The 27229-nt window shown below is 43.8% G+C and overlaps 2 protein-coding genes across 8 annotated transcripts in view; one reads left to right on the top strand and one right to left on the bottom strand.

Annotated features, from left to right (window-relative positions):
• The window catches only part of HECW2 (HECT, C2 and WW domain containing E3 ubiquitin protein ligase 2), a 1325610-nt gene that overhangs the window by 1135142 nt on the left and 163239 nt on the right, over positions 1-27229 (top strand). The gene's annotated exons all lie outside the window — the stretch shown is intronic.
• Positions 4532-6852, bottom strand: LOC134945082 (uncharacterized). The gene is made up of 3 exons (XM_063934133.1): positions 6623-6852; positions 6375-6518; positions 4532-6270 (listed from the first exon to the last, which is right to left on the bottom strand). Exons 1-3 carry the CDS (start codon positions 6777-6779, stop codon positions 5063-5065), a joined length of 1509 nt encoding a protein of 502 aa, XP_063790203.1. The 5' UTR covers positions 6780-6852; the 3' UTR covers positions 4532-5062.

Here is a 27229-nt window from a genome sequence, read left to right on the forward strand (position 1 = left end):
CGGTATAGCAAAACCAAGCAGCGAGCCGATAAAACCACCCGACTGTTTAACCAGAATCTTCTTTTTTCCAATGGCACATTTCTTATTACAAAGTGATTTTATAAGCGCACGCTTCTTTTTAAGGTAGTTCAGCTGCCGCTGAGACAGCGGTATTTTGCCTTTAAGCGTGTTGAGCGCTATCTCACAAATGGCCGTGACTAAATCGTTTGAAGCGTTGGATAAAATAGCATTTCTTTGGATTGGTGTTGCTTTAATTAACGTTTTTAAAAGCACCCAATTACGTCTTATCCGCCCCGACATGTTCACCGTTGTTAGAATGGCAACAAGTGACTAAAGGTTGTACTGTTATAGCTTTATAGAACCACGCTTCTTAATGACAAAAGCGACAGGCTTGTCTGGTGGGAATAAGCCGCTTCGTAAACGATAATCGTCAAGAGCGTTGTTTCTTAAATCAACCAGCAAATACCCATAAGGGGCAGCCGTCGCGGATTCATAGGATTCGAGAAAAAAACGATGTTTCGATGGGTACATTTGTCTAGCCAGAATGCCCACCTGCATTTTATCCCTGGGGTTTTTGAACAGGACCATATATTTTGTGTTTAAATGTATAGTTCTGCTCTTTTTACCTTGACAAAATATGTTTTGGACAAGGTACAGGATACTGAGATTACGATGATGTACATACTTTGTGAAAGCCTTCTCAACCTCAGAATTATTACTTGCCGCGTCCATCAAATCATCAATCACTGTTAAATTAACCTTATCAGGGGGAAAAAGTTGATCATCGCTAAAAGACTCTGGTAACCCCTCTATAAAGCGCGTACCGGGGTAATCACGCAGAAGTTGGTCGTATATAGGTTGCCAACAGGTGTAAAACCAAACAACATTATCAGGTACATGAGTCATATGTGTTGCAGCGTGTTGCAACAGCGTTTTGACAAAATAACTTTTACCCGAATTGGACGGCCCCGCTAAAATACATGAGAAAGGGTGTTGAAATCTGGTGTCCATCTTAATAGCCGAACGGCAGTGTTGTGAAGTTGTCCGTAAGAGACCGTTTAGTATAAACACACCTTTGCGTCTTCTGCAAAGTACGCGTCTCTATCTGCCAGCACTTTTTCACACGTACTATACCGGGTTGACGGATCACAACCTTTTTCTGGTCATCGCCTTCGGGGTTTAAAGGATAATCTAAGACCAGTTCTTTCAGGCTGTCAAAGTTAACGTGCTGCGCATTATCAACATTGAGCGTTATACCTTTAACTTTTAAACAGGTCTTTCCGTTGTTTAGTCGATAGCCGTATGACTTGGGACCGGCTGAGACAAATTCTGTTATATGTGTGCCTGTGGGCAGTTCGCTGGTCAACTCACCTAAATAATCACCCAATGGCGGGCTCCAGTCACCGGGTCTACTGACAAAAATTACAGAATCGGTGTCGTGATAAAGACATCTATCTTGTAATCTATACAGTAGTTTGTACAGTTCAACACGTGCATAAGCCGTTGTAAAGATGGCTATAGTTACATTTGAAATTGCACCCCTGGTGTAATGATCTTTGGAATACTTCCAATTTACCATAACTGTATCATCGTCAATAAAATCCAAAGCGGACACGTCATAGTACGGTAAGAACGCGTATTCAAAAAGTTTGTCGGGGTCAGTCACTAGACACGTATTGGGCATGTTGCTACGTTGACCAAATTTACCCCATAAGGAATTTAAAAACAATTTTGAAATTTGTCTTTTAGCGGGGTTGATTTCTATGTGTTCGGGTCGTAAAGACACGCCTTCATTTTTTTGATAGGCGTCTATATACTCTTGGCGTTTCTCGGCGTCTGTACACCATTCGGGATAACCAGAGGCCTCTTGTTTATCCCTGAGGTGCGTTTTAATGTAGCCTGAAAACAATTTGTCAGATCTCTCATCAAAATGCCACACCTCATAGATTTTACATACCTTGTAACCCATTTCTACAGCCAAGTTTAGTTCCACGGTACACCATGTACCGATGAGCGCACGTTTTTCTGAATCATGAACGCACGGCTCAGTCTGTCCAGACTCAGCGCATGTGCGACATAATGGAAACATTAACTTGCCGCCCATTTTAACCGGCAGAACCGGAAAGAATAGGCCACGAGGTGGGTAAACTTTAACCCTGGCAAAACCGAAATACTTTGTGACATCACCAAAGTCCTTATAAATAATGCGTGGGTGCTGTATAGGATACGTTTTGGTTTTATTAACATACGGATAGAGGCTGGTGAAATCAAAATAGTGTATTTTTTCATCACAGCCTGTTTTGTGATACAGCTTTATGGCGTTTGTGCGCCCGCCATAAAGAGCATCACGTGGCTCCAAGGGTTCGGGTAAATCTTTACCCTTCAGAAAAGCCTGTAGATCCGCATCAGAATCTAGCATAGACTTCCATTCACAACCCCAGATTTCACGTATCTGAAATCCACAACGTTTAAGGTAGTGCAACTTTACCTGCGTCTTGTGGTGTAATTGACCGTAGGTCGTTTTAGTCAGTTTGTTTTTATCATCGGCGTTGTAACAAGCACCACAGCCGTGGTAAAAACAACCTTGGAATTCAAATGCAGTGGGTGTTCCGTTAATCACGGCATAACCATCCAGGCTGTATTTACCAACTTTCTTCTCACCCCCTTGTAAAGCGTGTCTTATACTCACCCCTTCTTTGTGTTCTATGTACATTAACCACTGTATGGCGGGCGTTGAGTAACGCTTCTGCGTCTTGTGATAGTTATCACCCGGTACAAGCGCCAGTGTCTTTTCCTGTAAAAATTTACACCGGTACATGGCCATGCATACGCTCGCCAACGTGACTAATTGAAAAGCCTCGATGTGACGTTTAACCACAACCTTTTTTTTTTTCTTTGTTATTAGAAACTCCTGTTCTGTCATGGCTATAACAGCAGATCTGAAAGCATCACAAGCTTTTTGTAATATTTTCACATCGTCTTTACAATATCGCACGAGCTCTTTTTGAAAGTTAAACGGTTTGTGTACGCACTGTTTATACCAAGCTGTAAACTCAGATAATTCATCAGGCATCATGTATTGTGGACCAAAATACTCTATTGACGGCATAGTTCCTATGTAATTTTGGTTATCAGCTGTGTTAAAAAAATGTGGGAAATAACCTTTGGTACCGTCAAACCCCATCGCCTTTGGTAACTTGCTAAGCCGCATGGGTAAAAAATTTAAAGAGTCGATAAATCTTATCTTCAAATCTTTTACCGTGATGCACATTATGTTGCCGCCTCTAGATAATAATTCAATCTTTAATTTCTCCTTAATCAGCTGGCGCAGCACAAAATATGCATCATAGCGACCTGCATTATGGGCTATGAATGTGTAATGCTCAAATTTTGGTTTCATGAACGTCTTTACAAAGTCTTCGATACACGCAACACCCTTAAACTCCCAGTCTTTCTCACCCGTTAATGTTAAAGCGTAACAGTAGTTTGGTATGTGCACACCCGTCTCCTGCATACACTCAAAATCATAAAAGATGTATTTCTTTGTGGGCTCTTCCGGCTTGATGGTTTGTATATAGCACAAATGGTTCGAAAACCCATCAACGAACACCTTACAAATGGGGCACTTTAGGCCTCTGCAGTTATGATCTGTTCGCCTGTAGAGACAACACTTGTCACAATATACATGTTCAAGACAGGATATTTTGTGATCAAGAGCTAAAGCTTTGTGTAGCTCTAAACACTCGTTTGATCGACAAAATACCCTACACACCGAACACCTTAAAGCCGTCACACCGTCGTCAATACAAGCCGGCCTGTGACAAGCCTTACAAAAGAAAAGACAATCGTGATTATTTCTATGATGGTAAGCGCTATGACAACGGACGCAGTAATATCGGGCACCAAGAAACGCTTTGATATCGAGTATCCCATAAAAGTGACAATCGTGATATAGCACAAAGATCGTGTCTTTGTAACGACTGTCTGCACTGTAGTATTTCCAAGACCCTTGACTGTAATAGAGGAGATTGATGGATACTTTTAAATAATTTTCAAAAATTGCAACATCGCTAAAGCTGACCGCTTTATCAAGCGGCAGATTCAAAGCTTTATGTAGTTGGATCGCTCTCTCCTGTATTACATGATCATTGGCATTGTTACCTTTATCCAGAAGTTTACAGACGCTAGCGGCCAAACACAGGTTATTACCTACGCGTCTGAAGTCATAGAGATATCTCTTTCTTTTATCTATTATTAAACTTTGGGGCAGGCGCTGTAAACTACGCCCAGTCAAACCAGACCCTGCCCTGTTTTTAAAAATACTGATCACAAATCTTAAGCCTGTGGATAATAAGAATTCAGCGTTACTTTGAAGCGTGTTTGTAATCTGATTCAAAAAACTGGCAGCGTCTAATGTTTCTTGCGGCTTACGATGCGAATAGATGGCATTGTGTAACCCACCCCCCTCCAATCTAAGCTGAACGCGGTCGGCCGGATCCACGCCCGCAAGGACACCATCGAGCATGGCCTGTATAGCCGTATGAATGGCTCGAACCCCCTCTACAAATGATGTAACCCTGTCCAAATTAACAAACCGATAGTGATTGTGGTACTCAACGGCTCTGAAATTCGGTCGTTGTCGTTCATAACTGTTAATTGCCTCTAAGTATACATGTTGCCGACCTTCGTCATTACCGGGTGACTCAACACGGCCTGCATCATCATATATGGGGCTTGCATCGCGCTCAATATTGTCAGCCTGTGATTCGTCATTCGGTAATGCATGGGGTGGGGATTGATCTAAATCTACACGCCTCGCACTGTGCTGACCGCCTACCACATGTTCCCTGTGCCGCTTGCGTTTTCTCAATTGGCCACCTACCGCATGTTCCCTGTGCCGCTTGCGCTTTCTCGATCTGATTAATGTTGTTACAGCCTGTTTCACCTTTGCGCGTCGGAATAACTGTGAGATCTTGTATGTTAAACAAGGTTTAATTCGTGGTTTTTTTTTACAGTCATTTAAATTTAAAACACGTTTCAAACCATTGCCTAGCATGCCTAGTCACGGATCAGTTTCATTTATTTCTGCAAAATGATGTATGTTGGCTTTAATAAATTCAGTGGTCTTAACCGACCGATCTATGTATTTTGACATGACATTCATATACGTCTCAACAACTTCTTTAACAATGTCTTGTTTACATTTACTACCGTGGCACACACCTTTAATGTGTTTTAACAAGTATCCGGCTTTTACGCCCATGTTCTCAACATCTTCCCGTATCTTACCCAACAGCGCGTAAAATTGTATTTCAGCGTCTTGGCCTAATTGTTCTGAATTTTGACATTCATCAACTATGTCGGGCGCTAGCCCTCGCGCCGGTACACAAGCATCAGCCGATGCGTGTACCAGGGCTGTCGTTGTAAAAATATTGGGCATTGATGTTACACAATCAACCGTTGTAGTATCACCAGGTATTCCTGCAACGGCTGATAATACTTCATCAGAACTATTCTGCGGATCTTGTGTCGTTGACTCTACACAGTTTGTAATAAGCTCTTGCCCATTTATGTCATCAATATCTGATATCACAGGATTACCGGCTATGTGTCTTGTTTCTGTTTCAGAGCAATCCTGTGTATCGGTAATAGTGATGACATCGGATTGCGACAATTGCTTAACATTACTTCTTGAGTCAATATTTGATAACAAACCAATGCCTGCTATGTGTCTTGTTTCTGTTTCAGAACAAACCTGTGTATCTGGAATTGTGATTACAGCGGATTGCGACAATTGCTTAACATTACTTCTTGAGAGACGCGATGCCCTCTTAACCTTTACAGTCTTTGTATTACCAGCGACATCCCGGTCTGCAGTGTTAAACGCTGTGTGTTTTGATGTTACAGCAACATCATTACTTACGCATGATACAGTTTGTAACGCGATCCTTCTCCGTTGCGGCTTATCATTTTCGGAATATGACAATTTTCTTTTCAGATCTGTAAATGTTGAATTATGACTTCTCTCATTCGTTCTTGGTCGAGCTGGCTTTCGTTTGTTCGGGACGATACAGCCGTTATGCACAGCCATAACTGATGACCTAGCAACGTCCTTATGTACAATTGCCGGCGTTACGAATTGATGGTTCTCCGCTTCAGCGGCGGTTGTGCGTTTTGATATTTTCCCGCTTGTACTAGGTCTGTGTATCTGCGCGCATGTATCACTGACTGTTGGTATCAAAGGAGCATAGCGTCTTGCTACAGCATCATCTGTAATACATATATTATAAAATAAATATAAACGACTCTGCATGTAAATCAGTATTTAAATCACCGCATAACAATATACCATATAACAGTGTTTGATTACACACCTGCTGCTGCGAATTGATGGCTTTCCGTTTCAGCGGCGGTTGTGCGTTTTGATATTTTCCCGCTTGTACTAAGACGGGGTATTTGCGCTACTGTATCACATCCTGATGGTATCGTCGGCGCATAACGCATTGCTACAGCGTCATCTGTAATACATATATTATAAAATAAATATAAACAACGCTGCCTGAAAATCAGCATTTAAATCAACGCATAACAATATACCATATAACAGTGCTTGATTACACACCTGCTTTATATTCGAATGTTTTAGCACGACCCCCTGTCGCGTGTGGGAAAAACGGTTGCTCATCAACAACATTGCTGTTCTGTATAGATGTGTTGTGACAATAATCAGGTTTGTTCAATATATCCCGTAGAATAACATCAGCCGTCGCATCATCCATTTTTGTGGCATCTTTAGCCGGTGAAAAATGAAAAATAAAAATAAAAAAAATAAAAAATATTACATACGGTATAAAATTAGAATAACATGAAAAAGCGATTCATTACTGAGAATATAAAGTGTGTACAGTTGACAACAAATCAGCACAACTGTACAAGGTTTATTTTTAATTCTTTAGCCGTGGAAAAATAAAAAATAAAATGAAAAATAAATAAAGATATCATGTTACTCACAATCTGGCGCCAATTCCAAAATATTATTAAAATCCGGTATAGCGCTGAAGTCTAAGCCAAAGGGACTATCAACAGACAAATCGAGATTCTCTGTATTTGTGATTACTGTCAAATCGTGGGAAATAAAAATGAGAAAATAATAATTATTTAATAATTACTATTTAATAATTACTTATCAATGTATCCAGACTGTTGTACGTTCATACTATTTAAACTTTTAAAAATGAACAAATTGTAGACCTTGACTATAATTTCATACTATTTAAACTTGAAATATAAATAAAAACGCGTCAATGTCCTTTATAGACATAGCTTACTTTGAGAGGTTTGATAACTTGGCAAAGCATCATCATCATCAGAAGAAGAAGATCTGTTTCTAACCATGAAAGTGTTTTTGTTGTTGATGTTCTGCATTGTCTGTCTCTGAAAATGAGAGACGGTTAATTTTAGTTGAAATATTGTGTTGGCGCATTCCCAAAATGAACCACTAGATGTCGCTATTACCACATATTTAAATAACATTCAGACAGCCACATTATTAAAACTATATGTTCTATGTGTTACAATGCATCGCTAAACAACTACATCAATGTGGTATACCCACATTGATGTTGCTGTTTAGCGATGCATTTCACATATGAGTGCATAATGCGCTTTGTACAATAGGTTTGAAATATTAACATATTATACATGTATGCCTAAAAACAAAGGATGCAATGGCAGGACAGAATCGTGTAACAGTGTGTATATCGTGGCATAGAAACAACATATTTAAACAGCATTCAGAGCCATATTTGTAAAATAAATAAAAAAAAAAAAAAAAAAAAAAATGCAATATGTATAAATATAATAATAATAATAATAATTATGATAATAATAATAATAATAATAATAACAACAACACTTACCATTATAACTTCAAGTGTGTATAGCTGTGCGGCTTCAGTTGAAATTTCTTCTCAGTGCACTTCAGTGATGTGGTCTGTTCTTATAACACTGGCTGTGAGCCATATGGCCCCCACCAACCTGTGGTACGCCGTCCCACATTTCCAAGATGCTTGGGCGGGACTTTTAAATATATAAATTCTAGTCTATAATTTAGTAAATGTGATAAATATTTTCAGTTACAATAAAGATATAATCTTTTAGCTGTTTCTTAAATGTCATACACAGTGCATCAAACGCATACCAAATACATTTATATTATATATACAGAAGAAAAAAAATAAATAAATAAATAAAAAAAATAAAAATCCTGAGTGGTCTAAACTACTTGTATAGATTGAATGGAAGTCATTCCAAATGGGTATATCTTATACTGTAGAATATGAGGCTCATAAAAAGCGCATAAATTATTTAATAATAAAATGAATTTATAAAAAGCATTATACAGAAGTTCTTATGAACTAATGTGCATGAATACAAAATTATTTTATGATTCCATAAATATACACTGGCTTACTGATTTGTAGCTAAAATTACAAAAAATATTGTCTTTGTACATGAATACAAAATTATTTTATGATTCCATAAATATACACGGGCTTACTGATTTGATTAGGACCCATCACCATGATATCTCATTATGGTATGTAATGAATCCAAAAGTTGGAAAAATCCGATTTGAGTTAACACATAAACCTGTAGGTGGTGCTAATGTTCCTCTACAGAGATAACAATCGAAAATGGTCATGGTCAAATTATAAGCAATGGTCATGGTCAAATTTGCACATCGTGCTTCTGAGGGGTTTCTGTGACATTTAAAATGACCTTTGTGACATTTTAAAATGATCTTTTAATTAGTGCCATGTGTGATGAACCCTTGCTTCTAAGAATGGTCATGGTTAAATTGTACATCGTGGCTTCTGAGGGGTTTCTGTGACATTTAAAATGACCTTTGTGACATTTTAAAATGACCTTTTAAATTAGTGCCATGTGTGATGAACCCTTGCTTCTAAGAATGGTCATGGTCATTAGTGATTATCCTTTTTAAAACTGTAACATGTGTGACTCATGAAGTTTCAGCTGCTGGAATGTAAGAACATTTTGTGTTACAAAAAAAAAAAAAAAAAAAATGTATTTTAAAGTGTGTGTCATATGTGACATTCTGCGACGGGGTGTTGCGCGACACTCTGCGACTGGTGTTACGCGACAATTTTTAATACGGTTTAATATCGAACACTATAAATTTTATATTAATTTTATATTAAGCGATATAAAACACTATCATTTAATATTAAAAGGGGGCGGGTCCTAGGGCAAGGGGGCGTTAACAACTGTCAAGTTTGACAGAAAGGTTGACTTTATCTACTCCCAGCAAGTAATAGTCAAGGTACCCCTACTACAACAAGGAAAGGGGTATTATTCCACGCTGTTTGTGGTACCGAAGCCGGACGGCTCGGTGAGACCTATTCTAAGTCTGAAATCTTTTGAACACTTACATACAAAGGTTCAAGTTCAAGATGAAATCACTCAGAGCAGTGATAGCGAATCTGGAAGAAGGGGACTTTATGGTGTCCTGGGACATCAAGGATGCTTACCTCCATGTCCCAATTTGCCCTTCACACCAAGGGTACCTCAGGTTCGTGGTACAAAACTGTCACTATCAGTTTCAGACGTTGCCGTTTGGATTGTCCACGGCACCCCGGGTCTTTACCAAGGTAAAGGCTGAAATGATGATTCTACTTCAAAGAAAAGGCGTATTAATTATCCCTTACTTGAACGTTCTCCTGATAAGGGCAAGATCCAGAGAACAGTTAGAGGTCGCAGTAGCACTATACCAAGTAGTGCTACAACAGCACGGGTGGATTCTAAATATTCCAAAATCCCAGCTGATCCCGACAACACGTCTGCTGTTCCTAGGGATGATTCTGGACACAGTTCAGAAAAAGGTTTTTCTCCCGGAGGAGAAAGCCAGGGAGTTATCCGAGCTAGTCAGGAACCTCCTAAAACCAAGAAAAGTGTCAGTGCATCAATGCACAAGAGTCCTGGGTAAATGATGGCTTCTTACGAAGCGATTCCATTCGGCAGATTCCACGCAAGAACCTTTCAGTGGGATCTGCTGGACAAATGGTCCAGATCGCATCTTTAGATGCATCAGCGGATAGCCCCGTCTCCAAGGACAAGGGGGTCTCTTCTGTGGTGGTTGCAGAGTGCTCACCTTTTTGGAGGGCCGCAGATTCGGCATTCAGGACTGGGTCCTGGTGACCACGAATGCCAGCCTGGGAGGCTGGGGAGCAGTCACACAGGGAAAAAATTTCCAGGGAGTGTGGTCAAGCCTGGAGACTTCACTTCACATAAATATACTGGAGCTAAGGGCAATTTACAATGCTCTAAGCCTGGCAAGACCTCTGCTTCAGGGTCAGCCGGTGTTGATCCAGTAGGACAACACCACGGCAGTCGCCCACGTAAACAGACAGGGCGACACAAGAAGCAGGAGGGCAATTGCAGAAGCTGCAAGGATTTTTCGCTGAGCAGAAAATCATGTGATAGCACTGTCAGCAGTGTTCATTCCGGGAGTGGACAACTGGGAAGCAGACTTCCTCAGCAGACACGATCACCACCCGGGAGAGTGGGGACTTCACCCAGAAGTCTTCCACATGATTGTGAACCGTTGGGAAAAACCAAAGGTGGACATGATGGCGTCCCGCCTCAACAAAAACTGGACAGGTATTGCGCCGGGTCAAGAGTCTATTGCCTGAAATAGCTGGGGACGCATTGGTAACACCATGGGTGTACCAGTCAATGTATGTGTTCCCCCCTCTGCCTCTCATACCCAAGGTACTGAGAATTATAAGGCAAAGGGGAGTAAGAACGATACTCGTGGCTCCGGATTGGCCAAGAAGGACTTGGTACCCGGAACTTCAAGAGATGCGCACGGAGGATCCGTGCACTCTACCTCTAGACTTTCCGCGGCTGCGTTTGACGGCATGGCGGTTGAACGCCGGATCCTGAAGGAGAGGGCTCCGATGGAGGAATTTCAACTGGGTCGATTCCTACATTTCCTGCAAACAGGATTGTCTATGGGCCTCAAATTGGGGTCCATTAAGGTTCAAATTTCGGCCCTGTCGATTTTCTTCCAGAAAGAATTGGCTTCAGTTCCTGAAGTCCAAGTTTTTGTCAAAGGAGTACTACATATACAGCCCGGTTGTGCCTCCAGTGGCACCGTGGGATCTCAATGTAGTTTTGGGATTTCTCAAATCCCATTGGTTTGAGCCACTCAAATCAGTGGATTTGAAATATCTTACATGGAAAGTGACCATGCTACTGGCCCTGGCTTCGGCCAGGAGAGTGTAAGAATTGGCGGCTTTATCATACAAAAGCCCATATCTGATTTTCCATTGGGACAGGGCGGAACTGCGGACGCGTCCTCAGTTTCTCCCTAAGGTGGTATCAGCGTTTCACCTGAACCAACCTATTGTGGTGCCTGCGGCTTCTAGCGACTTGGAGGACTCCAAGTTGTTCGAAGTTGTCAGAGCCTTAAAAATATATATATATATTTAAAGGACGGCTGGAGTCAGAAAGGCTGACTCGCTGTTTATACTGTATGCACCCAACAAGCTGGGTGTTCCTGCGTCTAAGCAGACGATTGCTCGTTGGATTTGTAGCACAATTCAACTTGCGCATTCTGTGGCAGGCCTGCCACAGCCAAAATCTGTAAATGCCCACTCCACAAGGAAGGTGGGCTCACCTTGGGCGGCTGCCCGAGGGGTCTCGGCATTACAACGCTGCCGAGCAGCTAAGTGGTCGGGGGAGAACACGTTTGTAAAATTCTACAAATTTGATACCCTGGCTAAGGAGGACCTGGAGTTCTCTCATTCGGTGCTGCAGAGTCATCCGCACTCTCCCGCCCGTTTGGGAGCTTTGGTATAATCCCCATGGTCCTGACAGAGTCCCCAGCATCCACTTAGGACGTCAGAGAAAATAAGAATTTACTTACCGATAATTCTATTTCTCGTAGTCCGTAGTGGATGCTGGGCGCCCATCCCAAGTGCGGATTGTCTGCAATACTTGTACATAGTTATTGTTACAAAAATCGGGTTATTATTGTTGGAAGCCATCTTTTCAGAGGCTCCTCTGTTATCATGCTGTTAACTGGGTTCAGATCTCAAGTTGTACAGTGTGATTGGTGTGGCTGGTATGAGTCTTACCCGGGATTCAAAATCCTTCCTTATTGTGTACGCTCGTCCGGGCACAGTATCCTAACTGAGGCTTGGAGGAGGGTCATAGGGGGAGGAGCCAGTGCACACCACCTAGTGGTCAAACTTTTAATTTTGTGCCCTGTCTCCTGTGGAGCCGCTATTCCCCCATGGTCCTGACGGAGTCCCCAGCATCCACTACGGACTACGAGAAATAGAATTATCGGTAAGTAAATTCTTATTTTTTTTTTATAAATTATAGGATGTTTTCTTGATCAGGGTAGAGATAAAGCTCTTAGTTATTCCCTCTCTCACTTCCTCCCAGCAGGAGTCATCAGGGGGACACCCAAATCTCTCTCCCTCTCCTGCTCATAACGGACCCGAGGGGCCGAGGTGACCTCGATCAGCATTAAATAGATAGAAGATATCATGCCTCTATGGAGAGGGTTCCTCAGACATATTATCTCAAAGGGGGTAGGGGAGCAGAGGACTTCAGAGTGAGGTCAGAGACAGAAGGAAATGGGGAATCTGAAAATATTCTAAAAAAGGTGGAGACAGGGAAGGAAACGCCTTTTTAATATCGTTAATGGAAGCCCAAGAGTCATGGATACATAGATCAGATACAAAACATATACCCGCCTCATGCCATGCAAGTTTAAAATAAAGATGAGAAACTCCAGGTAAAAAAATCCAGGCTGTTCCAAAGTGGAACAAGGGGAGAAAAAGTAGAAGTTAACTTATATTGAGAAATAACTGAGTCCCATAGAGACAAAGCAGAAATTACGGGAGGGGAGAAGATTAACTATGGAACTGCTATGAGCCTTATTTAAACCGAAAATGAAAGCCAAAGAACGATCCCCCATATAATTAGCTTCAAAGTAAACCCAAGAGATAGAGCACGGAGGGGCGTAAGTAGGAGCCAACTGTGTTAAATGGCTTGCTAAATAATAAAATTTGACATCTGTGAAACCCCTCCCACCACCAGACCTAGGAAGTTTGAGGATATTCATGGAAATTCTGGGAGTCTTATCGTTACAAACAAATCTCAAAAAGAAGGATTGGATATCCTTGAGATGCTTCTGTAGGTAAGGTTTGAAATAGATAAAGGAGTTGGGGAATCAGATTAATTTTAATAGCAATGATCCTTCCCAGCCAAGAGATAATATATGTCCTCCACATAGCAAAGATCGCGTTTGAGCTGAGTCAGGAGACGGGGAAAATATTCCAAATATAAATAGTCATAATGAGATGTGATGTACACCCCAAGATATTTGATTCTGCGATCCTGCCAGTTAAACTGATATGAGGAGTGTAAGAAGGGCTTCATCTCGGTGGGGACATAGCTTCAGATTTGAAATAGTTAATTTTATATCCCGACAGCTCGCTATATTCTGCCATTATATCAAATAAAGCTGGGAGTGAAGTTTGAGGATAGGTGAGGGATAGAAGGACATCATCAGCAAATAATGACATTTTAAACTCCTGGGAACCCACCTCGACCCCACACATTTTATCAGAGCATCTAATCATGGCAGCCAACAGTTCAATAACCAGGGCAAAAACCAGTGGTGACAGTGGGCACCCCTGTCTCGTACTATTAGAAAGAGGAAAGGGGTGTAGTATGGTATGCCGGTGGCCGGGCTCCCGGCGTGTGGGCTCACTGCGCTTGCCACGCTGCGGGCACGGTGGTGCGCTATGCGCGCCACGCTATCTATTCTCCCTCCAGGGGGTCGTGGACCCCCACGAGGGAGAAAAAGTGTCGGTATGCCGGCTGTCGGGATTCCGGCGCCGGTATACTGTGCACCGGGATCCCGACAGCCGGCAACCTGAAGACCACCCGGAGGAAAGGGGTCAGAGAGAATGCCATTCGTAAGGACTCTAGCTATCAGAGAGGAGTACAATGCGGAAACACCAGTTAGAAACTCTGTGGTAATGCCATAAGCCTGCTAAGTACAGGTTGAGTATCCCTTATCCAAAATGCTTGGGACCAGAAGTATTTTGGATATCGGATTTTTCCGTATTTTGGAATAATTGCATACCATAATGAGATATCATGGCGAAGGGACCTAAGTCTAAGCACAGAATGCATTCATGTCTACACCTTATACACACAGCCTGAAGGTAATTTTAGCCAATATTTGTAATAACTTTGTGCATCAAACAATGTGTGTGTACATTCACACAATTTATTTATGTTTCATATACACCTTATACATACAGCCTGAAGGTCATTTAATACAATATTTTTAATAACTTGGGCCCTCATTCCGAGTTGTTCGCTCGGTATTTTTCATCGCATCGCAGTGAAAATCCGCTTAGTACGCATGCGCAATGTTCGCACTGCGACTGCGCCAAGTAACTTTACTATGAAGAAAGTAATTTTACTCACGGCTTTTTCATCGCTCCGGCGATCGTAATGTGATTGACAGGAAATGGGTGTTACTGGGCGGAAACACGGCGTTTCAGGGGCGTGTGGCTGAAAACGCTACCGTTTCCGGAAAAAACGCAGGAGTGGCCGGGGAAACGGTGGGAGTGCCTGGGCGAACGCTGGGTGTGTTTGTGACGTCAACCAGGAACGACAAGCACTGAAATGATCGCACAGGCAGAGTAAGTCTGAAGCTACTCTGAAACTGCTAAGTAGTTAGTAATCGCAATATTGCGAATACATCGGTCGCAATTTTAAGAAGCTAAGATTCACTCCCAGTAGGCGGCGGCTTAGCGTGTGTAACTCTGCTAAATTCGCCTTGCGACCGATCAACTCGGAATGAGGGCCTTTGTGTATTAAACAAAGTTTGTGTACATTGAGCCATCAGAAAACAAAGGTTTCACTGTCTCACGCTCACTCCAAAAATTCCGTATTTCGGAATATTCCGTATTTTGGAATATTTGGATATGGGATACTCAACCTGTATTAAATAGAAAAGGCCAAGAAATGCGATCAAACGCCTTTTCAGCATCGAGGGACAGTACTATTGAAGGGGACTGCTTGCAGTGTAGTATTTGAATACCATCTATCGCTTTTCTAGTGTTGTCCCTGGCATGTCGACCCGAAATAAATCCCACTTGATCATAATGATCAGGGAGGACACTGTTTAATCGTGAAGCCAAGATCTTAGCAAAGAGTATAATATCCGTATTGAGCAGTGAAATCGGCCTAAAACTAGTACAGTCACAGGGGCTTTTTCCATCTTTATGTATCACCACTATTTTCACTTCAAGCATAGTTTTAGAGAAGGAGGCTCCATGAAGTACTGCATTAAACAAGTTCCTAAAGTGGGGGATTAGGTTTTTTATAGTAGGCCACCGAAAAGCCATCGGGACCCGAGGCCTTGGAGGACTTCTGGTCTTTAATGACCTTAGTGACCTCATCATAAGTGATATATAGATTCAAGTGGGCAGAGGCTTGTTTCGAAAGTTTAGGAAGATGGGCTCATCGAAGAAACTCAGAAATCGTATTATCCGAAGACCTAAGATCAGCTGTAGTCTTAGTCTTATATAGTCTTGTATTGAATGATTGAAACTCATGGCTAATAACCCCAGGAGCATAAGAAAGGGACCTAGAATGTGTTTTAACAGCTAGGATGTTGTTCCAAGAGCGCTGAGCTCTTAGTCTAGTGTCCCATGATATCACTTTCTAAGGGATCATTTACTAAGCAGTGGTAAAAGTGGAGAAGTGAGCCAGTGGAGAAGTTGCCCATGGCAACCAATCAGTATTGATGTAACATTTATAATTTGCATACTATAAAAATATACAGAGCAGCTGATTGGTTGCCATGGGCAACTTCTCCACTGGCTCACTTCTACACTTTTATCACTGCTTAGTAAAAGTTCCCCTAAGATTCTTGGACCCTGGAGCCTTTTATGCTGCCAGCATGGACACATTGAGGGTCTCCTGCTTGCATTACCGCTATTTCCTGGAGCCCTGGGGCCTGCAAGGAGCCGACTATCAGGACAGACTTTATCCTTGGAGTGCGGGTGACCTCATGGCGGGTCCTCACATCGGCATCCTGGCTGCTGCCATCTCTCTCCAGGTTGGCTGCGAGTGAGCTAAAGTGAGGGTGCCTGCCTCTATGGCTGATAGATTAATCTTCTGTGCGAATTCATCCCTCCTGGAGTTGGGTGGTGACAGGCGGTGACCAACTAATTACTATAGCAGATTGACGGGCTCTGAGTTTCATTGTTCTCCCCCAGGTACTAACTCTTTGTCCCTTTACTTTTCATACTAACACATTCATGCATATAATTTTCACCCTCCCGTTTCTTTGTCCCTACCCTCCTTTTGTATTATCCTTGCTTTCCCAGTACCTCATTTCCTCCCTATTATGTAACCTTTCCTTTACTTTCATCCTTTGCTTTTCTCTAAGTTGGAACTCAAATTTCAATACAGTCTGCATACTGAATGGACATTGTGGAGGCTTGTGAAATCTATACCTCACAGGAGTTTATGAGCCATACTTGATTTACCAGGTTCTCATTGGTGTATTTGACATACACTGTATATATATTTTGCAAAAGCCTTCGATACAGTGCCTCACAGGAGACTGATCATCAAATTAAGGGAACTTGGCCGAGGATATACTATTTGTACATGGATTTTGTACATGGATAAGTAATTGGCTGGATAACAGAGTACAACGAGTAGTGGTCAGTGGGATGTTCTCCAGCTGGGCCCCAGTAGTCAGCAGAATACTGCAATGGTCCGTACTTGGCCCGCTACTGTTCAATATATTTATCAATGATCTAGGAATAGGCCTGGAAAGCACAGTCTCAGTCTTTACAGATGATGATAAACTGTGTAAGGTAATTAATTCAGAAAGCGATGTGGAGTCTCTACAGAATGACTTATCTAAACTTGAAACCTGGGCGTCTAAATGTAGAATGAGGTTCAATATAGAAAAATGCAAAGTTATGCATTTTGGGACAAAAAACACACTTGCATCCGACACCCTAAATGGGAAACTATAGGGGTAACTGCGGTGGAAAAAGATTTGGGGGTGCTCATAGATAATAGGCTCAATAACAATATACAATGTAAAAATGCAGCAAAGAAGGCAAGTAAAGGGCTTGCTTGCATAAAACGGAGTATTGAGACAAGGGACGAGGATATAATCCTGCGGCTGTACAAATCATTGGTATGTCCGCACCTGGAATATTGTGTTCAATTTTGGGCACCATATTATAAAAAAGATATCGGGGAACTAGAAAGAGTTCAAAGGCGAGCTACTAAATTGATTAAAGGGTTAGAGACACTGGCGTACAAGCAAAGGCTTACTAGGTTAAATATGTACTGTATACACTAGAAAAGAGGCGTCTAAGGGGGGACATTATTAATATCTTCAAATATGTAAAGGGCCATTACAAGGAGTTAGCAGGGGATTTGTTTATTAAAATAACTCTGTATAGGACACATGGGCACTCGCTGAGGCTAGAGGAGAGAAAATTCCTTACACAACGTAGGAAAGGGTTCTTCATGGTAAGGGCAATAAAGATTTGGAATTCCCTGCCAGAGAAGGTAGTAATGGCAGACTCTGTAAATGCATTTAAAAACGGATTGGACAAATTTCTAACTGGAAAAATTATCCAGGACTATAGCATTTGACATATTGACATTAAATATCTGGGAGTGGTAAGAATCATAGTTGTCAAATGGTACTAACCATTACTTCAGCAGGTGCATTATAAATAATATGAACAGCTTAACACAGAATACAGGTTGAATCCAATGGGCATTTTGCCTCTTTTCAACCTCACTTACTATGTAACTATGGGGGTCATTCTGAGTTGATCGCTCGCTAGCAGTTTTTAGCAGCCGTGCAAACCCATTGCCGCCGCCCACTGAGGAGTGTATTTTCGCTTTGCAGAAGTGCGAACGCTTGTGCAGCAGAGCGCATGCAAAATCATTTTGTGCAAAACAAGACTAGCCCTGTAGTTACTCTTTGTGTGCGTTGATTCCAGGGGAGGCAGATATAACATGTGCAGAAAGAGTTAGATTTGGGTGGGTTATTTTGTTTCTGTGCAGGGTAAATACTGGCTGCTTTATTTTTACACTGAAAATTAGATTGCAGATTGAACACACCCCACCCAAATCTAACTCTCTCTGCACATGTTATATCTGCCTCCCTTGCAGTGCACATGGTTTTGCCCAATTGCTAACAAAAATCCTGCTGCGATCAACTTGGAATTACCCCCATTGGATGGGTGATGCCGACTCAAAGAAGCATATGGAAGTTTTACCTTACAAAGGTGAGGATTTATTTGGGGAAGGTCTCGCGGACCTGGTTTCCACAGCTACCGCGGGTAAATCTACTTTTTTACCTTATGTTTCCCCACAGCAAAAGAAAATGCCGCAATATCAGATGCAGTCCTTTCGGTCGGTCGCATAAGTCCAGAAGAGGTCGGGGCTCTTCCTTCCTCGCCAGAGGTAAGGGTAGAGGGAAAAGACTGCCTGCTACGGCTAGTTCCCAGGAGCAGAAGTCCTCCCCGGCTTCTATTAAATCCACCGCATGACGCTGGGGCTCCACTGAGGGAGTCTGCGCCGGTGGGGGCACGTCTTCGACTCTTCAGCCACGTCTGGGTTCAGTCAGATGTGGATTCTTGGGCAATGAAAATTGTATCCCAGGGTTACAAGCTGGAATTCGAAGACGTGCCTCCTCGCCGGTTTTTCAAATCGGCTTTACCAGCTTCTTCCCCAGAAAGGGAGATAGTTTTAGCTGCAATTCAAAAACTGTGTCAACAACAAGTGGTTGTCGAGGTTCCCCTAGTTCAACAGGGGAAGGGGTACTATTCAACCCTATTTGTGGTCCCGAAACCGGATGGCTCGGTCAGACCCATTCTAAATTTAAAATCCCTAAACCTGTACTTGAAAAAGTTCAAATTCAAGATGGAATCGCTTCGGGCAGTTATCTCCAGCCTGGAAGGGGGGGATTTTATGGTGTCACTGGACATAAAGGACGCATACCTTCATGTCCCCATATATCCCCCTCATCAGGCATACCTGAGATTCGCTGTACAGGACTGTCATTACCAGTTTCAGACGTTGCCGTTTGAGCTTTCCACGGCCCCAAGGATTTTCACCAAGGTAATGGCGGAAATGATGGTGCTCCTACGCAGGCAGGGAGTCACAATTATCATGTACTTGGACGATCTCCTGATAAAAGCGAGATCGAGAGATCAATTGCTGAAAAGCGTGTCGCTCTCCCTGAGAGTGCTGCAGCAGCATGGCTGGATTCTGAATCTACCAAAGTCACAGTTGATTCCAACGACTCGGCTATCTTTCTTAGGCATGATTCTGGACACGGAACAGAAGAGGGTTTTTCTCCCAATGGACAAAGCCCAGGAACTCCAGAACATGGTCAGAGACCTGCTAAAACCAAAAAGAGTGTCAGTCCATCAATGCACTCGAGTACTGGGTAATGGTGGCGACCTACGAGGCCATCCCCTTTGGCAGGTTCCATGCGAGGACGTTTCAGTGGGACCCTCTAGACAAGTGGTCGGGGTCCCATCTACAAATACATCAGAAAATAAGCCTGTCCCACAGGGCCAGTGTGTCTCTCCTGTGGTGGCTGCAGAGTGCTCACCTTCTCGAGGGTCGCAGGTTCAGCATTCAAGAATGGGTTCTTGTGACCACGGACGCGAGCCTCCGAGGATGGGGAGCAGTCACACAAGGAAGACATTTTCAGGGACTATGGTCAAGCCAGGAGGCTTGTTTACACATCAATGTACTGGAATTGAGGGCCATATACAACGGTATACGTCAAGCGGAGAATCTTCTTCGCGACCTACCGGTTCTGATTCAATCAGACAATGTCACAGCCGTGGCTCATGTAAACCGCCAAGGCGGGACAAGGAGCAGAGCGGCAATGGCGGAAGCCACCAGGATTCTTCGCTGGGCAGAAAATAAGCGCGTTGGCAGCAGTCTTCATTCTGGGAGTGGACAACTGGGAAGCAGACTTCTTTAGCAGACACGATCTCCATCCAGGAGAGTGGGGACTTCATCAAGAAGTTTTTGCAGAGATAACAAGTCATTGGGGACTTCCTCAAATAGACATGATGGCGTCATGCCTCAACAAGAAGCTTCGGAGGTATTGTGCCAGGTCAAGGGACCCTCAGGCAGTAGCAGTAGACGCCCTGGTGACAACGTGGGTGTTTCAGTCGGTCTATGTGTTCCCTCCTCTTCCACTCATCCCAAAGATATTGAGAATCATAAGACGAAAAAGCGTGCAGACAATACTCATTGTTCCAGATTGGCCTCGAAGGGCCTGGTATTCAGATCTTCAGGAAATGCTCACAGAAGATCCGTGGCCTCTTCCTCTCAGAGAGGACCTGTTGCAACAGGGGCCCTGTGTGTTCCAAGACTTACCGCGGTTACGTTTGACGGCATGGCGGTTGAACACCGAATACTAGCTGGGAAAGGCATTCCGGAAGAAGTCATCCCTACTCTGATAAAAGGATAGGAAGGAGGTGACGGCGAAACATTATCACCGTATCTGGAGAAAGTATGTATCTTGGTGTGAAGCCAAGAATGCTCCTACTGAGGAATTCCATCTGTGCCGTTTTCTCCACTTTCTACAGAAAGGAGTGGATATGGGCCTAAAATTAGGCTCCATTAAGGTACAGATTTCGGCCTTATCAATTTTCTTTCAGAAGGAATTGGCTTCTCTCCCAGAAGTCCAGACTTTTGTAAAGGGAGTGCTGCACATACAGCCTCCTTTTGTGCCTCATGTGGCACCATGGGACCTTAACGTGGTGTTACAGTTCCTAAAATCTCACTGGTTTGAACCTCTTCAAACGGTTGAATTAATATTTCTCACTTGGAAGGTGGTCATGTTGTTGGCCTTGGCATCTGCAAGGCTAGTGTCCGAATTGGCGGCTTTGTCTCACAAAAGCCCCTATCTGATTTTCCATGTGGATAGAGCGGAATTAAGGACTCGTCCTCAATTTTTGCCTAAAGTGGTTTCATCGTTTCATATGAACGAACCTATTGTGGTACCTGTGGCTACGGGTGACTTGGAGGATTCCAAGTCCCTTGATGTAGTCAGGGCCTTAAATTTATGTAGCCAGGACGGCTCGGGTTAGGAAAATAGAGGCACTGTTTATCCTGTATGCAGCCAACAAGGTTGGCGCTCCTGCTTCTAATCAGACTATTGCTCGCTGGATCTCTAACACGATTCAGCAGGCTCATTCTACGGCTGGATTGCCGTTACCAAATTCGGTAAAGGCCCATTCCACTAGGAAGGTGGGCTCTTCTTGGGCGGCTGCCCGAGGCGTCTCGGCATTACAGCTTTGCCGAGCGGCGACTTGGTCGGGTTCAAACACTTTTGCAAAGTTCTACAAGTTTGATACCCTGGCTGATGAGGACCTCATGTTTGTTCAATCGGTGCTGCAGAGTCATCCGCACTCTCCCGCCCGGTCTGGAGCTTTGGTATAATCCCCATGGTCCTTATGGAGTCCCCAGCATTCTTTAGGACGTAAGAGAAAATAAGATTTTAAACCTACCAGTAAATCTTTTCCCTAGTCCGTGGAGGATGCTGGGCGCCCGTCCCAGTGCGGACGTATTTCTGCAAGGCTTGTATATAGTTATTGCTTACATAAGGGTTATGTTACAGTTGAGATCAGTCTTTGGCTGATGCTGTTTTTGTTCATACTGTTGACTGGTTGCGTATATTCCAGGTTATACGGTGTGGATGGTGTGGGCTGGTATGAATCTTGCCCTTAGAGTAACGAAAATCCTTTCCTCGTACTGTCCGTCTCCTCTGGGCACAGTTCTCTAACTGAGGTCTGGAGGAGGGGCATAGAGGGAGGAGCCAGTGCACACCCATCTAAAGTTCTTTATAGTGCCCATGTCTCCTGCGGAGCCCATCTATACCCCATGGTCCTTACGGAGTCCCAAGCATCCTCTACGGACTAGGAGAAAAAGATTTACCGGTAGGTTTAAAATCTTATTTTTTTTATGACAATAGCTGCTTTTATTACTGTTGGCACAATCTAGTTCATTTAAGCGTGTGCCTTTCCTTTGATATGTTAGGGTGACGGTGCCTTAACTATCAAATTCCCTTATATTAGCTCCTCCGGGTGCAATACTTCAACCTACTTATAATAGGGGAGCTGACCACCATATATTGGGGTATATTTCTGCTTTGACATACTGTAATATAATATTTGTGACCCTCTCCTGCCACCTAGTGGCACAATTGAAAATTGTCGTACTGTACTTAGTAATGTTATTAATAATCTGTAGTCCACTGCTGCCACTTGGTGGTAACATATATAATTCCAAATCCTTTTTTTTTTTTAAATGAGGGTACTCCCTTTTTATGTTTACAGTTTGTCATCACACTTAAACCTTAGCGTAATTTTTCTAAAGGACTGTAGTGCTTTCTACTAACTGACAGTTATTGTTAGCTGTCATCAGTGGTGGGCCCTTAGGAGGCAGAAAATTATGGAAAAGTCATCACAACCCACTAATTTGCTTTCTGCTAATATGGCTCACACAGTGACGTGCGGTGGGGTGAGGCAGGTGAGGCAGAGCCTTTCCTGTCATACTTACGTTTGTACCAGAGTTTTGACTGTATAAAATATATGAAAAATACAAAGAATATGTTTGAAATATCTTCTTTGCATTATTCTAATCATTTTTATAGCCAAAACTCTGGAGTAAAAAGTCTATGGCAGGTGAGGCAGTGCCTCACCTGCTTATCTTTTCCGCACATCTCTGATTAACACTAACCAAATTTCTAGGAGTTTATACTGCTGCACCTGTGTATATTGTTTAGATGTACCCTTTGGATCATATTTTGTGTGTAAATCTGGCTCTGGTGCTAGCCAGTGTCTCCTGAGCTATTTAGCTCACCGCACGTCCCTGGGCTCACAACAAGGCTACTGCTAGCAAAAATTTTGTTACAACTCCCCTCTGCAGTCCCAAGGACTCACAGGCACTGGTGCTGAGAGGGGCCAGGGCCGGCGCTACCACTAGGCAGCTTTAGGCAGCTGCCTAGAGCGCCAGCCACTGGAGGGCGCCGCTGAGCCACTTAACAAAAAAAAAAGAAAAAGGATGTCTGCTGTCCTTTCACACGGTGCTTGCAGCAGCTGCAGCCTGTGGAACTTATCAAACGCCCCCCCCCCCCCCCCCCCCCTTCTCCACCAATCCATCCCTGACAGACGAAAATGTTTTTTTTTATCTTCAACAAAAGAAGGCAGCCACGGCACCCAAGTTAAGCTCCGCCCACTGTAGCGTTTGGCCCCGCCCCCTCTCCACATACCCGCAAATCGCACTGCAAGGAACCTAATGGCTCGATACACCTGGCTCCCAATCCCATCAGTAACAGTGACCTGGCTCTCTGGTGTGGCTTTTCCTCCTGCTGATCCCACTGGTACATGTTAAGTAAGTTAAGTATGGGAGAAAAGGGTTTTGTGTACACACTTATATAAATATATGTGGATATATACTGTGTGTGTGTGTGTGTGTGTGTGTGTGTGTGTGTGTGTATATATATATATATATATATATATATAGATATGTGTGTATGTATATATATATATATATATATATATATATATAGATATATATAGATATATATATATAGATATGTGTTAGATCTGGTGAAGTGCTGCAATTTTTTAAGTCGAAACACAGTAATGCTATCACTAAAGCACTATATATATATATGTACATCCAGCAGCAGCCGACCCTTACATACATAGGACAACTTGTTTCGGTGCCAGATCTATGTGCAATAGCCCTCCAGAAACAAACGGCACTCAGAGACAACAAATATGATCAAAGTGATGTTAATCCCTAATCCTATGGATTAACGTCATTTTGACCATATTCGTTGTCTCTGAGTGCCGTTTGTTCCTGGAGGACTCTCTCTCTCTCTGTCTCTCTCTCTCTCTCTCTCTCTATACATACTTTGTAGATTGGCACCCTGGGTTCAGTAGTACGACTGCCGATGTGCCCTCCTGGAATTAATACATGTGTCCATGTCCAGAATTACAGACGAGGCGGCACTCCATCGGTCTTATATGAAAACATAAAAGTGATTTATTGCTCCATAGGGCACCGTTTCAAGACTGTGCAGCCTTTTTGTCAGGGCGTGGTATATCACGACCTGACGAAAAGGCTGCACAGCCTTGAAACAGTGCCCTATGGAGCAATAAATCACTTTTATGTTTTCATATAAGACCGATGGAGTGCCGCCTCGTCTGTAATTCCGGGCATGGATATATATATATATATATATATATTACACACAAACATACATACACACATTAACAGACCCGGCATATAAAGGGTCACCTCAGTCACTGCCTCTCCCCATGCTTAGCTCCACCCTGTCTTTGGAACTCGTCAGTGGCTGGGATGAACAGGGGAGGGGGTTGAACATGCTGCAGCGGCTATTATATCCCCGGGAAGGGGAAGAGGGGGTGGCAGTGATGGTTGCTTTCAACGGTGGGGGCGATACTATTAATCCTGGTGGCTGTGATGTCCACGGGTGGGCAGGGCCCATACGCAACTGCCCATTATGTTCAATGTAAAAGATGGCTCTCTGCAAGGAGTGTCGATGCTATGGGTGCAAGAGGCTTAGGGGTGCCTGGACCCAGGATATAAAGGGCGAGATTCAAATGCTACCGCCCCCTACCTCCCGTCTAAAGTGACGGGAGATCGCAGGGGTGATATACAAATGTCACCCGTTTTAATGCTGATCGCTCCCAAAGCAGTTGGGTCCCTGACTAAACTATCCGGCTCAATGCGAAAAGTCCTGTTTGGGCTCCTCCGGGGATAGCGAGCTGAAATGCTGATGTAACGCCCGCCGTAAGCAACATTTGAATAGCTGCCGTAAGGGACGATTGCGGGCGGGAGGGGGGAGGCAACATTTGAATCTCGCCCAAAGTTGCATACCAATTACCCAGATTTGTGTGCTAAGCAGTTGGGTCTGATCCATTGCCCAGCCTGACTTGTATAACATAACATTGTCAGTGAGAGATGTGTGTAGTGGATGTTAGTAAGGGGGCACTGTAATGTGTGTCATACACTTATGTATGTGTCATACTCATTGTAATGAGCAAGAACCCTCCCTCCCCCACAACTATAATACACTCCTTATATATCTATCCATACCTCCTGTCTGTGGTGACATCCTTTCCCTAAACTACAGTCTTCCTGTCATGCTTAGTGGTTTTTCTCTAACGTCCTAGTGGATGCTGGGGACTCCGTAAGGACCATGGGGAATAGACGGGCTCCGCAGGAGACTGGGCACTCTAAGAAAGATTTAGGACTACCTGGTGTGCACTGGCTCCTCCCCCTATGACCCTCCTCCAAGCCTCAGTTAGATCTCTGTGCCCGGCTGAGCTGGATGCACACTAGGGGCTCTCCTGAGCTTCTAGAAGAAAGTATAGTTTAGGTTTTTTATTTTCAGTGAGACCTGCTGGCAACAGGCTCACTGCATCGAGGGACTAAGGGGAGAAGAAGCGAACCTACCTAAGTGGTGGTAGCTTGGGCTTCTTAGGCTACTGGACACCATTAGCTCCAGAGGGTTCGAACACAGGCACCGATCTCGTCGTCCGTTCCCGGAGCCGCGCCGCCGTCCCCCTTATAGAGCCAGAAGCAAGAAGGTCCAGAAACTCGGCGGCTGAAGACTTCTGTCTTCTCCAAGGTAGCGCACAGCACTGCAGCTGTGCGCCATTGCTCCTTATGCACACCACACACTGCGGTCACTGATGGGTGCAGGGCGCTGGGGGGGGGCGCCCTGAGCAGCAATATTTACACCTTGGCTGGCAAATTAACACCATATATAGCCCCAGGGGCTATATAGGTGTATATTAACCCCTGCCAGATACATTAAAATAGCGGGAGAAAGCCAGCCGAAAAAGGGGCGGGGCCTTCTCCCTCAGCACACTGGCGCCATTTTTCCCTCACAGCTCCGCTGAAAGGAAGCTCCCTGGCTCTCCCCTGCAGTCCTGCACTACAGAAAAGGGTAAAAAAGAGAGGGGGGCGGCACAAATTAGGCGCACTATAAGTTTATATGCAGCTATAAGGGGAAAACACACTTTTATAGGTGATATCCCTGTGACATATAGCGCTCTGGTGGGTGCTGGCATACTCTCCCTCTGTCTCCCCAAAGGGCTTTGTGGGGTCCTGTCCTCTGTAAGAGCATTCCCTGTGTGTCTGCTGTGTGTCGGTACTGCTGTGTCGACATGTACGAGGAGGAAAATGATGTGGAGGCGGAGCAAATGCCTGTGAATGTGCTGTCACCCCCTGAGGGGTCGACACCGGTGTGGTTGGACTTATGGAAGGAATTGCGTGAAAGTGTCAACTCCTTACACAAAAGGTTTGACGACATAGGACAGCCGGCTACACAGCTTGTGCCTGTTCCAGCGTCTCAAATGTCATCAGGGGCCTTAAAACGCCCGCTTCCTCAGGTGACAGATACAGACGTCGACACGGATACTGACTCCAGTGTCGACGGTGATGAGACTAGTGTACCCTCCAATAGGTCCACCCGTTACATGATTGAGGCAATGAAAAATGTTTTACACATTTCTGATAATACCCCAGGTACCACAAAAAAGGGTATTATGTTCGGTGAGAAAAAACTACCTGTAGTTTTTCCTGCATCTGACGAATTAAATGAGGTGTGTGAGGAAGCGTGGACTTCCCCTGATAAGAAATTGATAATTTCAAAACGATTATTGGCAGCGTACCCTTTCCCGCTAGAGGATAGGTCGCGTTGGGAAACACCCCCTAGGGTAGACAAGGCGCTGACACGCTTGTCAAAGAAGGTGGCACTACCGTCTCCGGATACGGCCACCCTGAAGGAACCTGCTGATAGAAAGCAGGAAAATACCCTAAAGGCTATTTACACACACTCAGGCATTATATTGCGACCAGCGATTGCATCAGCTTGGATGTGCAGTGCTGCTGCTGCGTGGTCAGATTCCCTTTTGGATAATATTGATACCATGGATAGGGACAATATTTTGCTGACGCTTGAACATATAAAAGACGCAGTCTTATACATGCGTGATGCACAGAGGGATATTTGCCGACTGGCGTCACGAGTAAGCGCTATGTCCATTGCCGC

Source organism: Pseudophryne corroboree, chromosome 7 (genome assembly GCF_028390025.1).
Source record: "Pseudophryne corroboree isolate aPseCor3 chromosome 7, aPseCor3.hap2, whole genome shotgun sequence".
NCBI lineage: Eukaryota > Metazoa > Chordata > Amphibia > Anura > Myobatrachidae > Pseudophryne > Pseudophryne corroboree.